A 16654-nucleotide genomic window follows, 5' to 3' on the forward strand; every position below is an offset into this window, starting at 1 on the left:
ACAGAAGGTTGGTCTAATTTTACATCATCTTCCCCGAGCACTCGAATGCACAAATATTTTCATAATAACTGTTCATCGTAAAATTGTAATATATTGCTAAATCACATGATGTTTCATATCAGCAGAAAAATATACGGGATAACCTTCTTTTGAGACTCTCGAGTTAATGATATGCTAAAGCTCCGCCCCCTCATGACGTGATTGGTTACAAGGTATTTAGAAACTGCAGTTTTAAAGAGAAAATACTCCGACTGTAAATAATGTCTGTTGTTTTCACAGTATTATACTGTGTTCTCAACAGTTCCCTACTGTAGAATCTGCATACAGCATATTACTGTAGATTTTCAGTGCATTCTGGGAAATATTAGCCTACTGTATATCTAAATACTAAATGACCGCGAAAAACAACCACACACGCATGACTCCTCATCATGAAGATGACAAGAGTATGGGGGGTTAACTTTTCTTTTTTCACTTTATATGTTTTATTCTGATGTTATTTGCAAGATATAAAGCTACGTTTTAGTTAATAGGTTTTCATAAGAGTATCTGAGCAAGCGTTCGTTTTCTGGCCTTTTCCTCCAGCAGCGTGGTGAAGATGAAAGTGCGAGGACGGAGTATGTGAATATAATTCACATGAGTATGGGGTGGGTATAATTGTATTTTGTTCTTTGATGAAATTAATATGCTGGTAAATCTGCATTCAAGTTCAGCTATGAAATGTAAAAGATGAGACCTGAATAAAGCTATGGATGTGAAGCAATAAGTTGTGTTATTGAATATACAACATTAAAATTTAAATAAATTAATAATAATGATAATGATAAAAACAGTATAATGCTGTACTTTATTTTACAGTATGCTTAAAACTACTGTAGTCATTTTTATGGTAATTTTACTGTGGTATGAAATACAGCAACTACTGGATAATTGTTGCCAGTAAGTTACTGTTAATTTGACAATAAACATTGTACAGTGTTGAATGAATCTGCACATGGTTTGTCTTAAAGCATATTAAAAACACCAGACAAATAAATAATAAATGTAAATTTAAATACAGAAATGCATTGCCATTTTACATATTACATTTTATATTGAATATTGCCACAAATCAGCTTTCATATTACAGTACCGTACTGCTAAATCTACAGCAACATTTAACACTGATGAACTCTTTTGTTCATTTACAGATGTTTGTTTAATTAAATGCTCAATAGTGTGGGATCTAATGTTGTGGCCGATCTAATATATTGTTCATGCATCAAACATTGCATTGTGGGATAGGCTACAGTTTACGTTTACATTAAATCTGTACACAAACCTTATAGGTGATGTATTCCCTCTTAGAAAACACTGCCAAAAAAACTAAATTATGTAGATGTTGTAGAGTTTTAACCATAATTCGGCTTTGGTTTTCACTGTTCATGTCATAGCCAGGCCTATAAATTATTACTAATAATATACATGCGTGTTAATCAGTTATCATCATCATTAGTGTTTAATAGGTCAGCTGACAGAAGAAAGTCAGCCTCAGAATGAGATGGATGACAATCAGTGAATCATTGAATATGAATAGAAGAAATAGTTTTGATCCGTGAAGTAAAACATGTGTTTATGGAATTAGTTATTGATCTGAACAGCAGAATGTGTGTTTGTGCTTTCCAGTGTCCACAGGAGGGCGCAGGTGAGTTTATATAGAGCAGTTGAGCTCATTTCATCAGAGATGAATCTGATTTCCATGGGTTTCAAAGACGTCACTTCCGCTATACCCGCCGCCATATTTGTGCCCGAGATGGCAACTAACACAGCAGCGCTTCATTGTATTGATGCTCATCTTTAGCTTCAGCGCGAGTGCTCAAACAGCAACACAAAACATTATCTACGATTGTGGCTCTCATATTAATAACATTTTAATTGTCTACACTATTGTATTAAAATATTGTGAATTCTAGTTGCTGTGTTTCGGCGTGTTGTTACAGGAAGAACGCTGTAATAATGCTCTTTCCTGACTGCAAATCAACTACATGGACCTACTATAGCAGTTTCAGACATTCAGCAGGAGTTGCACTGATTGATCGAGGGATAAAGAATAAAGACACAGAGAGACATGAGAGACTGAGTCTGGGGTCTGACTGCTCTCTGAACATCAAGAACATCACAGAAGAAGATTATGGATTTTACACCTGCAGACAATATGTGAATGGAGAACAACAAGGAACTAATGAACGTGTTTATCTGCATGTTCTTCATGGTAAGTTTATGATTATATGATCAATTTAAAAAGAGCAGATTCTCCCTTTAAACTCACATGATGATTGAAGAGTCTGTGATTTGTGTCTTGTGTTCAGTTTCAGTGTCTCCATCATCATCATCATCATCATCATCATCCTCACAGACTGAGATCAGTCCAGGTCGCTCTGTGACTCTCTCCTGTCAGTTGGATTCTGGATTCTCCTGTAATTATTGGATCCGTTATGAGGGTCTTCATCTGTTGTGGGTGAATCAGGCTGGTGTTGATCTGAAGACAGACTCCAGATATCAGATATTATTCTCATCAGATCACTGTATCATCACTCTGACTACAACACTCCTGAATGAAGATGACAACAGAGAGTGGAGATGTCAGCTTACTCTCAGAAATCAACTCCAGACCTCAGTCAGATACACTGTCAAGTATTCAGGTGAGAAACAACTATTACTACTGTAAAATATGATGTTAATGTCCTACAGATGAACATCTGAACATTCATCTTCTGCAGCATCAGAAACTGAAGTCAGTGTGACTGCTGGATCATTATTCAGAGGTACGACACGTTCATTTCTACTGACAGCTTTACACCATTAAACTATCAGTCAGTCTGTAAATGCTTCATCAATAACTGTTCATAGTTGAATCCCCTTGCCTTCAGTCATGTCCAGTTTCTCTTCTTCTTCTTCTTCTTCCACACATGTTTCCTGCAGTGATTTTGATTATTGTTGAGATGGCAGTGTAATACTAATAGGTCACTATTATTAAATTGCAGGCAAAGATTTTGGATAGCTAGGTTGACTTGTATGTTTCGTGTGGTAGGGGTCCCAACCTCAAATTCTTTCATAGGGCCTAAAATTGCTAGCGGCGCCCCTGCTCTTAGTAGCTAAGATACATTGTTATCAGGAAACCCGGCCCTGATCCATCCAGGTTTTCCGCGAAATACTGACTCTTTTCAGAAGAAACAGGTCAGCTATGGTTTCGTTTCTGCAGTACAGAAACTTGTTTTTTTGTGTGTGTGTGTGAAATAGTTCGATAATGTGTCTTATGTGGTTACCTTACCTTTTACATATGGAAGGGGGAATCTCCTCAACCAAACTCTGTCAGGACCAATGAGAGCGTGCGCTGCGAGGAAGAAACAGGCGTGTGCGTGTGAGGAAAAGCACATTTGACCGCAGACAGTGAAGACATCAGCAGCTATCCAGAGTCAATCTCGACAAAACCACAGCTCTTCTCTACAGCACTAGGCAAGGCAAGTTTACTTATACAGCACATTTCATAACAATGAGCATTCAAAATGCTGATTAAAATTAAAATGCATTTTTTAAAGAAAAAAACATTTGTTTATTATTTGGATAGTCAAATTAAGACATAATCCATTGGCAGTGTTCGTTTGTACGGTGACCAGGAGGGGACATGCTCGGTTCATTTAGTTTTGTCGCGGCCACAACATATTATCACGTTCCCACAAGTTTATATGTTGTGGCCACGACAAAACTAAGTGAACCGAACATGTGAATCTTTTGTTGCAGGGAAATAAATCGTCTCGTGATGGACGGGTGCGCACAGATGTGTAAATGTTTCCTGATTGTTTTTAACATTCTGTTTGCTGTGAGTATGTCTCAGTTTTTTATTCATAAACACTGTGACTGTCTCCTTTGATTTAAAAAAATATATATATATATATATGGAACTTGAGTGCTAGTTTAACTTTCAGTTCATGTGCAAGTTAAAGCCTTCAGGTGCAGTGCAGGTATAAACGTGCATATGGGGTAATTCAACAGAATTCAAAAGAATGATGATGATTCAGTGTTTCCCGCAGGGACAATTTTCTGAATACACACACTGTGTATTCACACTGTGTATTCAAAAATACACACACTTCCCACTTACCATGGGAAGATTTCAACAGAATTCAACAGAATGATGATGATTCAGTGTTTCCCGCAGGTTTACAATTTATTTTATTTATTTATTTTATTTTATTTATTTATTTGTGTCTATCTATCTATGCATATAATGTATGTATTTACTTACCATGATCAGTCTTGTACAGCCAGGGGGAGTATTTCTACTCTGACAGCAATTCAAATTACTTGCGGTTCGGTTTTTATCACAGTTTTAGGGCCAAGGTTTCGGTACGGTTCGGTATGTGCTATGTTCAGGGAAAACAGGACAACTGTCAAATAAAAAAAAAAAAAATAAGAACAAATATTTAAGATACAGTAGAGCAGATCTATTTCTTTCAGGTATCTAACAGTAGTTTTCAGGTACAGAAACTGAAAGTAGCTGATCAAATGTAAAACAGCACTGCATATAATCTTCACTGTATAAATTACAGTTTTTCTCCATTGGTTTGGCTCATTTCTTGAAACAGAAATTACATTCTCAAAACTCTAAGATCATTTGGCAAAACAGTCTTACAGTTCAGCACATCACTATAGCTTACTTGCAAAAGCTCATACCTCTCCCAAAACTGTTCACTCATGTGTCAAAACTAAATTTCCTTCTCATTTAAACAGTCAGTGCCCCCAAAATGCTTCGTCCCTTTGGTATTGTGTAAGCACTGCAAGTCAAAATGTTTAGATGTTTTGTCACTATGGAAGAGGACCATTGAAATATCCCTCATGTCCACGTTGTAACGTCTACCAGAGAGTTTGAAGTCTGCCCAGATGAAAAATATAAAACAGGAGGCGAGAAGAAAAACCTGATGCAAATTAACTGGTAGTCCCCACGAGTCTTTATAGATGGTTCGCACAATATAGCACACTCTTCACATACATGCAAAAGAGCGAGGATATGCATGTGATGACTTATACAATGAAATGACGCTGACACGGTTTGGAGCGAAGAACCATTAGACTGAGAATCAACAATCAGTTTAGATCAACAAGATCTATTCACTTGGAAATTGTGCTAAATGTAGGCTACCTGTACTTAATCATTTGCAAAGACGTACTGAGACACTGAGACATGTACTTAGACATTTGCAATTTGGTGAAATGAATGAGAAAATCAATTCTGTTGTGAACAATTGCCTCTGTTTCAAGAAATGAGCCAAACCAATGGAGAAAAACTGTAATCAAAGATTAATCATTATTAATTATTAATTAAGTTACAAAATATATTCAGTCAAGAGCAGTGAGTGAATTCCTTGTTATTGTTTGATTAACATTAAAAACATTCAGACAGCAGGAATATTAGGCTGCTGTCACTTTAAGACATAATGCACGATACACTACACTGATACGGAATACATGTGTTCTTTCTCGAGTGTTTAAGGTCACTTAAGACATAACCTACTCTCTTTGTTAGAATAATTGCCAAGACAGGCATGTCCGTTCAAGCGCAAGTCTAGAAAGAGAACGTCTCAGGTTACGTATATAACCATGGTTCCCTGAGAGGGAAGGAGACGCTGCATCCAAAGCACTGTGGGAACGCCTCTGCGTAATTGCGTCATGAAGCACAGTCCAAGCCACTCACACACACACAGTTTTGAAATCAGTCCAATGGCATGATGGAACGTCATAAGGCAGTAACTCAAGCTAAGTGAGCTAAAGCTGTGATGATGACTGTGATGCAGTGATGATGATTGTGATGCAGTGATGATGATTGTGACGCAGTGATGATGATTGTGATCCAGTGATGATGATTGTGATGCGGTGATGATGATTGTGATCCAGTGATGATGATTGTGATCCGGTGATGATGATTGTGATCCGGTGATGATGATTGTGATCCGGTGATGATGATTGTGATGCAGTGATGATAATTGTGATCCAGTGATGATGATTGTGATGCGGTGATGATGATTGTGATGCAGTGATGATGATTGTGATGCAGTGATGATAATTGTGATCCAGTGATGATGATTGTGATGCGGTTGATAATGATTGTGATGCAGTGATGATGATTGTGATCCAGTGATGATGATTGTGATGCGGTGATGATGATTGTGATGCAGTGATGATGATTGTGATGCAGTGATGATAATTGTGATCCAGTGATGATGATTGTGATGCGGTGATGATGATTGTGATCCAGTGATGATGATTGTGATCCGGTGATGATGATTGTGATCCGGTGATGATGATTGTGATCCGGTGATGATGATTGTGATGCAGTGATGATAATTGTGATCCAGTGATGATGATTGTGATGCGGTGATGATGATTGTGATGCAGTGATGATGATTGTGATGCAGTGATGATAATTGTGATCCAGTGATGATGATTGTGATGCGGTTGATAATGATTGTGATGCAGTGATGATGATTGTGATCCAGTGATGATGATTGTGATGCGGTGATGATGATTGTGATCCAGTGATGATGATTGTGATCCGGTGATGATGATTGTGATCCGGTGATGATGATGATGATTGTGATGCGGTTGATAATGATTGTGATGCAGTGATGATGATTGTGATCCAGTGATGATGATTGTGATCCGGTGATGATGATTGTGATCCGGTGATGATGATTGTGATCCAGTGATGATGATTGTGATCCGGTGATGATGATTGTGATCCGGTGATGATGATGATGATTGTGATGCAGTGATGATGATTGTGATGATGATTGTAATGTGGTTGATGATGATTGTGATGCAGTGATGATGATTGTGATCCGGTGATGATGATTGTGATCCGGTGATGATGATGATGATTGTGATGCAGTGATGATGATTGTGATGATGATTGTAATGTGGTTGATGATGATTGTGATGCAGTGATGATGATTGTGATCCAGTGATGATGATTGTGATCCGGTGATGATGATTGTGATCCGGTGATGATGATGATGATTGTGATGCAGTGATGATGATTGTGATGATGATTGTAATGTGGTTGATGATGATTGTGATGCAGTGATGATGATTGTGATCCAGTGATGATGATTGTGATCCGGTGATGATGATTGTGATCCGGTGATGATGATGATGATTGTGATGCAGTGATGATGATTGTGATGATGATTGTAATGCGGTTGATGATGATTGTGATGCAGTGATGATGATTGTGATGCGGTGATGATGATTGTGATGCAGTGATGATGATTGTGATGCGGTGATGATGATTGTGATGCGGTGATGATGATTGTGATCCAGTGGTGATGATTTTGATCCAGTGATGATGATGCAGTGATGATGACTGTGATGCGGTGATGATGATTGTGATGCAGTGATGTGTGTGTCTTTCAGCTGGTGGGTTTCGGTCTAGTCTCTCTGGGAATGTGGCTCCGGTTCGGCGCTGAAACCAGAGGATTCTTTGACATCGATCTGAACACAAAACAGTTTACTATCGGTTCGTTCATTTAACATCTGTTGAACTGTTGATATCTACACTAACTTTATGCTGACACTCTTTCAGTCTGTAAGCTTATCTGAGATTTGATGTGTTCTGTCTGTCGTCTGTCAGGTGTGGCGGTGTTGGTCGTCACCGGTGCTCTGATGCTGCTGGTCGCTGTTATCGGCGATTGTGGCGCATGTAACCACAGTAAATCTGCTCTTGGTGTGGTGAGGAAAATGCTCATATTGTCAGAATATTGTCAGACCTCAATTAGATGAACTCTGTTTATGTACTGAACAAACATTTCTGTTTTTCTGATGTTCAGTTTTCTGGCCTGCTGACCTTTCTGATCATCATTGAAATTGCAGCAGGTGTGATGGCCTTCATGTGGAGTGAAAAGGTAAACAGACACAGAGATCATGAGCACTTATCTGTATAATAGGGCAGATTTGAAGGCAGTTGTGTGTTTGTTGTGTTGTAGTTGTCAGAGGAATTGGCGAATTTCTACAATACGATCTACACTCAGTATGTGATCACCAAGAGTCCCGGTCAAGCCATGACCCTCAAACTATTCCACAACACTGTAAGCCACTCACACACACACACACACACACACACACACACACACACACACACACACACACACTCACGCACACACACGCACACACACTCACACACATATTGGTACAATATCAATCGTTATGATGACATTCCATAGACATAATGTTTTTATACTCATCAAATCCAACTTAACCTCTAACCCTAAACTTATTCATCACAGAAAAATTTCTGCATTTTTAATAAAAAATAATTTAGAATGTTTATTTAGTTATTTGAATTATGAGGACATGCAGACGTCCTGTAGGGGTGAAACCTGAATATATACTATATTATGAGGACATTGAGTAGAAACATCATCTAACAGCTGTGTGTGTCTGTCTGCCAGTTTGACTGCTGTGGCGTCGATAGATTGATTGAAGTGTTAGTGCGTGACACCTGTCCAGAAGGCAACTTCCTGAAGCAGCTCTCATTTCCTGTGAGTAACTTCCTGTTTGAATTAAGGCCCGTTGTCATTATAATTGTGCTGTGGACTCACTATTCTATTACATTTAGAAGGATTTTGAAAACTACTATAGTTACAGTAATCATCCATTGTGTGAACGGGTCTTTATTTTTATTTCTGCATGTGTGATGATTTAGGAATGAAGCTGACACTCACCTGTGTGTGTGTGTGTGTGTGTTAGAGATGTCCCAGTGTGATCCGGGACATGTTCAAGTCAAGCGCTCCGCTGGTGTTGGGAGGGTTTCTCGGGACGGCAGGAATCATGGTGAGTCCATCTGAACACACACTGGAGTTTATGTCTGTTGACATCCACTCATAACTATGAAAGAATATGAGGTTGGGGCAAAAACTACACCCATTCCTCACCAAACATACAAGCCAACCTAGCTATCCAAAATCTTTGTCTGCAATTTAATAATACTGACCTATTACCTTTGCTATTGCTTTTGATCAGTAGGTATCAGTATTTAGTCAGAGACCTACCATGGCTATTGCACTAGCAGATGATTTATTATGCAAATGTAAATGTAATACAGTACAGTATTCAAATATTCATAGAAAATGCAACATTCTTAAACAGTGATTAAACATACTTTATATTAAACACAAACATATATAAACAGAGTGCAATATGCAATACACTGCAACAGTGACTTTTAACAGTCAATTAGACACAACATAAATTAGAAAATTGTCTTTTGTTTAATCTGCCAGTGACTTAAATGCCGAAATGCCAAACGCTCTGGCAAAATCCTCAATCAAAAATATTAAACATAAACGTAAATAAACAGAGTGCAATATGCAGGTATATACAGATAGTGGTTGGCTACGCAACTACCGCTAACATTACAGCAAAAAAAAGCTCAGCGAATTAACATATATCTTTCTTTTTGAAGAACTGGGTGAGTAATTGTCCCTTTGGCAGGGAGTTTGATTGACAGACAATCTAACCAATCATAGCGCCGAATCTGCTGTTTTGTCCGATGGTCGGTTCATGAGCCGCTTAAACTGAGGAGCTACAGTGATCTGTCATGACACATTAAGGAACCACATATGGTATTTGTTTACATTTCTCCACATATTAGAAATTTGAGACTTTGTTTCATATCAGAAATCACCTGCTCTGTCTTGTCTGTCGACGTGTTGTCAGTGTCCTCTTTGCTCCGCAATGTATTTTTCACAGCTTAAGAGCGGCTTGTCGGACAGAGCAGCAGTAGCCTAACTAAAGTGGGCAGGGCTTTGCGAACATTCAATTGTTCGTATAATTTTGCCGGAATCTAGAAGCGTCTTTTAGAGTGAATGTTCCTATGTGTTATATGCAAGCACTGTGAAAGCTTACGGTGCTTTGAGTGTGGTGATATTGGCCACAGTAATTCCCATGTCCGCATAGAAATAGACCAGATGAGCCTCGGATAAGAGAAGAAAAATAGGTGGAAAATTAAGCTACAATGGAGAGTCAGGGTGACTAGAATCGGGAACCAGAGAAAGTTTCAGAAAGCCAAAGTGTGAATACTGGTGAAGAGAATGAGGTGAGTGCAATTTCTAGTGAATCTGCTGTTTTTTTGCAAGAAGAGCAGCCTTGTTGTAGTAGCAAAATAGGCTTAAAAGCAGTGACTGCTGCTAAAGATGTGGTTTCTGATGAGGTCTTACCAGTAATTAAGGATGTAAAGGTGGGGACCGTTGTTGAAGATGTGGTTCCTGATGAGGTCTTACCAGTAATTAAGGATGTAAAGGTGGTGACTGCTGTTGAAGATCTGGTTCCTGATGAGGTCTCACCAGTAATTAAGGATGTAAAGGTGGGGACCGTTGTTGAAGATGTGGTTCCTGATGAGGTCTTACCAGTAATTAAGGATGTAAAGGTGGTGACCGTTGTTGAAGATCTGGTTCCTGATGAGGTCTCACCAGTGAGTCAGTATGTAAAGGTGGGGACCATTGCTGAAGATGTGGTTCCTGATGAGGTCTTACCAGTGAGTCAGGATGTAAAGGTGGGGACCGTTGTTGAAGATGTGGTTCCTGATGAGGTCTTACCAGTGAGTCAGGATGTAAAGTTGGGGACCGTTGTTGAAGATCTGGTTCCTGATGAGGTCTTACCAGTGAGTCAGGATGTAAAGGTGGGGACCGTTGTTGAAGATCTGGTTCCTGATGAGGTCTTACCAGTAATTAAGGATGTAAAGGTGGTGACCGTTGTTGAAGATCTGGTTCCTGATGAGGTCTCACCAGTGAGTCAGTATGTAAAGGTGGGGACCATTGCTGAAGATGTGGTTCCTGATGAGGTCTTACCAGTGAGTCAGGATGTAAAGGTGGGGACCGTTGTTGAAGATGTGGTTCCTGATGAGGTCTTACCAGTGAGTCAGGATGTAAAGGTGGGGACCGTTGTTGAAGATGTGGTTCCTGATGAGGTCTTACCAGTGAGTCAGGATGTAAAGTTGGGGACCGTTGTTGAAGATCTGGTTCCTGATGAGGTCTTACCAGTGAGTCAGGATGTAAAGGTGGGGACCGTTGTTGAAGATCTGGTTCCTGATGAGGTCTTACCAGTAATTAAGGATGTAAAGGTGGTGACCGTTGTTGAAGATCTGGTTCCTGATGAGGTCTCACCAGTAATTAAGGATGTAAAGGTGGGGACCGTTGTTGAAGATGTGGTTCCTGATGAGGTCTTACCAGTAATTAAGGATGTAAAGGTGGTGACCGTTGTTGAAGATCTGGTTCCTGATGAGGTCTCACCAGTGAGTCAGTATGTAAAGGTGGGGACCATTGCTGAAGATGTGGTTCCTGATGAGGTCTTACCAGTGAGTCAGGATGTAAAGGTGGGGACCGTTGTTGAAGATGTGGTTCCTGATGAGGTCTTACCAGTGAGTCAGGATGTAAAGTTGGGGACCGTTGTTGAAGATCTGGTTCCTGATGAGGTCTCACCAGTGAGTCAGGATGTAAAGGTGGGGACCGTTGTTGAAGATCTGGTTCCTGATGAGGTCTTACCAGTGAGTCAGGATGTAAAGGTGGGGACCATTGTTAAAGGTTCCTGATGAGGTCTTACCAGTGAGTCAGGATGTAAAGGTGGGGACTGTTGTTGAAGATCTGGTTCCTGATGAGGTCTTACTAGTGAGTCAGGATGTAAAGGTGGGGACCATTGTTAAAGGTTCCTGATGAGGTCTTACCAGTGAGTCAGGATGTAAAGGTGGGGACTGTTGTAGAAGATCTGGTTCCTGATGAGGTCTTACCAGTGAGTCAGGATGTAAAGGTGGGGACTGTTGTTAAAGGTTCCTGATGAGGTCTTACCAGTGAGTCAGGATGTAAAGGTGGGGACCATTGTTAAAGGTTCCTGATGAGGTCTTACCAGTGAGTCAGGATGTAAAGGTGGGGACCGTTGTTGAAGATCTGGTTCCTGATGAGGTCTTACCAGTGAGTCAGGATATAAAGGTGGGGACCATTGTTAAAGGTTCCTGATGAGGTCTTACCAGTGAGTCAGGATGTAAAGGTGGGGACTGTTGTAGAAGATCTGGTTCCTGATGAGGTCTCACCAGTGAGTCAGGATGTAAAGGTGGGGACTGTTGTAGAAGATCTGGTTCCTGATGAGGTCTCACCAGTGAGTCAGGATGTAAAGGTGGGGACCGTTGTTAAAGGTTCCTGATGAGGTCTTACCAGTGAGTCAGGATGTAAAGGTGGGGACCGTTGTTGAAGATCTGGTTCCTGATGTGGTCTCACCAGTGAGTCAGGATGTAAAGGTGGGGACCGTTGTTAAAGGTTCCTGATGAGGTCTTACCAGTGAGTCAGGATGTAAAGGTGGGGACCGTTGTTGAAGATCTGGTTCCTGATGTGGTCTCACCAGTGAGTCAGGATGTAAAGGTGGGGACCGTTGTTAAAGGTTCCTGATGAGGTCTTACCAGTGAGTCAGGATGTAAAGGTGGGGACCATTGTTGAAGATCTGGTTCCTGATGAGGTCTTACCAGTGAGTCAGGATGTAAAGGTGGGGAACGTTGTTGAAGATCTGGTTCCTGATGAGGTCTCACCAGTGAGTCAGGATGCAAAAGTGGGGACCGTTGTTAAAGGTTCCTGATGAGGTCTTACCAGTGAGTCAGGATGTAAAGGTGGGGACCGTTGTTGAAGATCTGGTTCCTGATGAGGTCTTACCAGTGAGTCAGGATGTAAAGGTGGGGACCGTTGTAGAAGATCTGGTTCCTGATGAGGTCTTACCAGTGAGTCAGGATGTAAAGGTGGGGAACGTTGTTGAAGATCTGGTTCCTGATGAGGTCTCACCAGTGAGTCAGGATGCAAAAGTGGGGACCGTTGTTAAAGGTTCCTGATGAGGTCTTACCAGTGAGTCAGGATGTAAAGGTGGGGACCGTTGTTGAAGATCTGGTTCCTGATGAGGTCTTACCAGTGAGTCAGTATGTAAAGGTGGTGATTGCTGTTGAAGATAGGGGTTTTGATGAGGCCTTATCAGTGAGTCAGGATGTAAAGGTGGGGACCGTTGTTGAAGATAGGGGCTTTGATGAGGCCTTATCAGTGAGTCAGGATGATGGAGTAAAGGACGATGATTATTGCTCTGATATATCTGATTGTCCAAAAGTAGGTGATAATTTATACACTGTGGAACAGATCAATGAGTTTTTGGATGAAACAAAAGGTAGAAAGGTAAATGTTGCTGATTGTTTCCTGGATACTGACAAATTCATTGCTTCAGTTGTGTGGGCACGTAAAACCTATAATTTTTCTGTGTTATCACAACAGAAACATTAAAGAAAAGAAAAGACAAAAGAAAAGCAAAAGGCAAAGGCAAAAGCAAAAGAAAAGAGTAGGAAAAGAAATGAGGGGAGAGTTTTAAAAAAAATAATTATAATGGCCGTTTGTCTGCCTCTTTGTTTTTCCTTTCTTCACTGTTTTTCCTTCCTTTTCTGTCTCATGGAGCCATTGTGAGTAGCATCTTTAAACATAAATGGCCTTAGAGATAGGAGAAAACAAGCCTTGCTTTCAGAATGTTTAAAATTAAAAAATAGACTCAAAAACTGTTTTTATCCAATAGCTGTAGTTATGAATAATTATGAATATTCCCCCTTTGAGTTAATTCGCTACAAGGTTTTCTATTCTATTCTATTCTATTCTATTCTATTCTATTCTAAATAACCTTATTGCATCTTCACTCTGGCATAAAATTGCTATCTTGGACCCTCCTCTTAACTTTATCAAAGATATCCAAAGACAACTGGTTAATTTTTTTTGGTCAGGACAGCATTGGCTGAGAGCCGCTGTCCTGTACTTACCAATTTGGGAAGGAGGACAAGGACTCATTGACATTAAATGCAGAGTTGCTGCTTTCAGATTGCAGGCTGCTCAAAGACTTTTGTATAAAAGGCACAGTAGCTGGACGGAGGACAGTTGGGATTTGATCGACATCTTTTTTTAATGGATCTTGACGGAGTGGACTTAACTGGTCTAACACCTTTTTATAAGACAATGCTTAAAGTTTTGAAAGTCTTCTCAAACAAGGGTCTGTAAAAGGTTTTTGGGGAAAAGAAGAACCCATATTGTATAATCCTGTGTTATCTGTAAAAAGTTTAAATTCTGTTTTTATGAGAAATGCACTTTCAAGAGCAGGTCTCAATAAGGTGTCATGTTTTCTAAACAAGGATGGGTGGTTAGCCCCAGAAGATATTGCCAAAAAGACTGGTGTGAAATCCTTATGTTTTTCTGAAAGACTTTTAAATGAAATTCTGTACCTTCTGAATTTAAATGTGCTCTGGATAATGATGTGAAAGAGTTTCCAGAGTTGGAAATAAACGTTTCTGTGGATTTTTTTTTTCTGGGAAAATTGCTTTCTTTTAGTACTCCAGAACTTAATTTTTTTCGTGATGTGAGCAAGAAATCGATGTATCTTGTTTGTGTAAAAGTAATGCGCTTTCAAGAACTTAAACAAGTACGCAAGTCAAAATGGCAAGAAATATTTAGTACAGATCTCTCACCTAAAAGAAGCTGGAGAACTTTATATAAGGTTCCTATTGATAAGAGAACCAGCGATTTAAAGTGGAGGATCATACACGGATTATTAACCACAAATAAACATAAAGCTCATTTAGACTCCAGTGTTCTTGATACTTGCCCATTTTGTTCAGATACTGAAACTGAAACTTTCATTTATTTGTTGAGTGTAATAGATTAGAGCCAGTTTTTCAAGTGTTAAAAGAATGGTGTGACATGTTGGGTCATGTTTTTAGTCAAGAAGGTTTTATTTTTGGTCCTAAATATCGGTATAAAACAAGGAATGTTGATGTATTTCTGAATTATTTGTATGGACAAGCTAAATTGAGTATATGGTTGACAAGAAAAGCTAAGATTATGGGAAAAGGTTCTACTGACATTGTTTTGACATAAAAAGGTCTGGTTTCTGCCCGTTTAGTGGTTGAATTTGCCTTTTATAAACTTATTGGAAAATGAGAAAATTAGTCACTTTTCAGGAAGTTCGGTGTTTAAATGGAATGTTATGCATGATAAGTGATGGTTGTTTGGAAATGAATTTGTAATTTTATAGAATATGTAATACTTAGAGTTTGGAATACTTTCTTAAACTCTCGAAAACAAGGATGTGTCACAGTTTTCTGGGGAAATGAAGAATTCGTAATGTATAATCCTGTGCTGTCTGTAAAAATGTTAAAATCTGTTTCAATGAGAAATGCATTTGTAAGAGCAGGTCTCTGCAAGGTGTCAGCATTTTGGAATATTTATTTTGATAATTGTGTAATTTTGTAAATTTGTTTTTAAATTGTCATTAAAGGGTTTTGAAAAGTCAAAAGTCTCTCTAACACACTCTCTCTCTCTTTGTCTGACAGTTGGTGGCGCTGTTGTGCAGCTCCATTCTCTATAAGTTGCCTGTCGACTCCAAGAGACAACCTGTCTACTCGTCTCCTGCCTACTACTACCCTCACTCGTCTGTCTGATGGAGGGATGAACACTTTCATCAGCCGCGCAGGTCAAGGAGAACCACACCTGAGTGTGTGTGTGTACCATCCAGAAATGTATTAATGTAATGTATTAAAAATGTTTTTTCTTGGTTATACAAACGTTCCATTTTATCACTCTGCAAACATTATGGGAACGTTACATTTGAATGTTTTCAAACGTTCTAAAACAAGTAGAAACATTTAAAAAATGTTATAAGAACATCCAACTAAAAAGTTTCAGAAAAACATTCCATGAACAAAGTATAGATACTATTTTTGTACTAACGCTTTGAGAACATTATTAAAGACCAGATAACTTTGAACAAATTGTTTGTTTATAACTTTGAGAGAACGTTGCCAGAACGTTAGAAAGGTCCCTGTTAGCTGTGCAGAAACATGTTCAGACACAACCTAAAGCCTTAAGGTTTGGGTTTATTTCATTTTATTGCATTAACCTTCATTTAATGGAACTTTTCATTTCTGAATTCTGCATAAACGCCGTCTGTTACAATCTCATCCTGAATATTTCATTTTCTTGTCTTGTTGTACAATTAAAACTTAATTTTTACTGAAAAAACAATAAAGAAACTTCCACAAACCCATCTCAGTCGAGTGTTTCATCAAATGTTGAGCTGGATGGTGGTGAGGGGTCAAAGGTCAGGGGTCATCAAATCTGTGATCGGCACATGAAACGGTGAGAAGATCATGCTGTTCTCTGTGGGAGAGAGAGATGAAGATGAGATGTGGATCTGTTTTCAGAAGTGTCCCAATCTCACCACAGACTGAAGGACTCAATCATCCTCAATATGTCACACACACTTCAATCTGACATGAAATCAATCCAAAACTCCAGTGTGTGCAGTACACGAGTGTGGCCACTAGAGAGCAGCAGCTCGGTCACATTCTTGGTCAGTGACGTCACAGGCACTCTCTGTAGTTGTGTCTATGTACGCACTCAACACTATGTACTCAAGCATCTAGTGTACGAGGTTCATTAGGTTGTGTTGCTCTTCCCTTTTGACTGTGTCTTTTATGGAATGCCAACTCTGCCAAAATTAAAAATAAATAAAAACATATATAATGAAATGGAAAAAAATTTTTTCCACTTTTAATTACTTTTTTCTT

General features: G+C 39.3%; 3 protein-coding genes across 8 annotated transcripts in view; 2 read left to right on the plus strand and 1 right to left on the minus strand.

The window, feature by feature from the left end:
* LOC125247003 overlaps positions 1–16654 on the minus strand; it is a 537225-nt gene that overhangs the window by 260808 nt on the left and 259763 nt on the right. The window lies entirely within an intron of this gene.
* LOC125247564 (CXADR-like membrane protein) overlaps positions 1–16654 on the plus strand; it is an 824350-nt gene that overhangs the window by 143931 nt on the left and 663765 nt on the right. The window lies entirely within an intron of this gene.
* LOC125247850 (CD9 antigen-like) lies at positions 1706–16625 on the plus strand. Of its 4 annotated transcripts, none has more exons than XM_048159378.1 (12): positions 1777–2251; positions 2349–2681; positions 2760–2804; positions 3327–3500; positions 3781–3859; positions 7450–7552; positions 7667–7764; positions 7863–7937; positions 8019–8120; positions 8484–8573; positions 8782–8865; positions 15419–16625. In XM_048159378.1, exons 5-12 carry the CDS (start codon positions 3800–3802, stop codon positions 15524–15526), a joined length of 720 nt encoding a protein of 239 aa, XP_048015335.1. In that variant the 5' UTR covers positions 1777–2251; positions 2349–2681; positions 2760–2804; positions 3327–3500; positions 3781–3799; the 3' UTR covers positions 15527–16625. The 4 variants fall into 4 exon arrangements, with proteins under 4 accessions (XP_048015351.1, XP_048015335.1, XP_048015328.1 ...); XM_048159371.1 differs by having other exon boundaries at positions 3327–3495; XM_048159386.1 differs by lacking the exon at positions 3781–3859 and having other exon boundaries at positions 1779–2251; positions 3327–3495.

Source organism: Megalobrama amblycephala, linkage group LG1, assembly GCF_018812025.1.
Source record: "Megalobrama amblycephala isolate DHTTF-2021 linkage group LG1, ASM1881202v1, whole genome shotgun sequence".
Lineage (NCBI taxonomy): Eukaryota > Metazoa > Chordata > Actinopteri > Cypriniformes > Xenocyprididae > Megalobrama > Megalobrama amblycephala.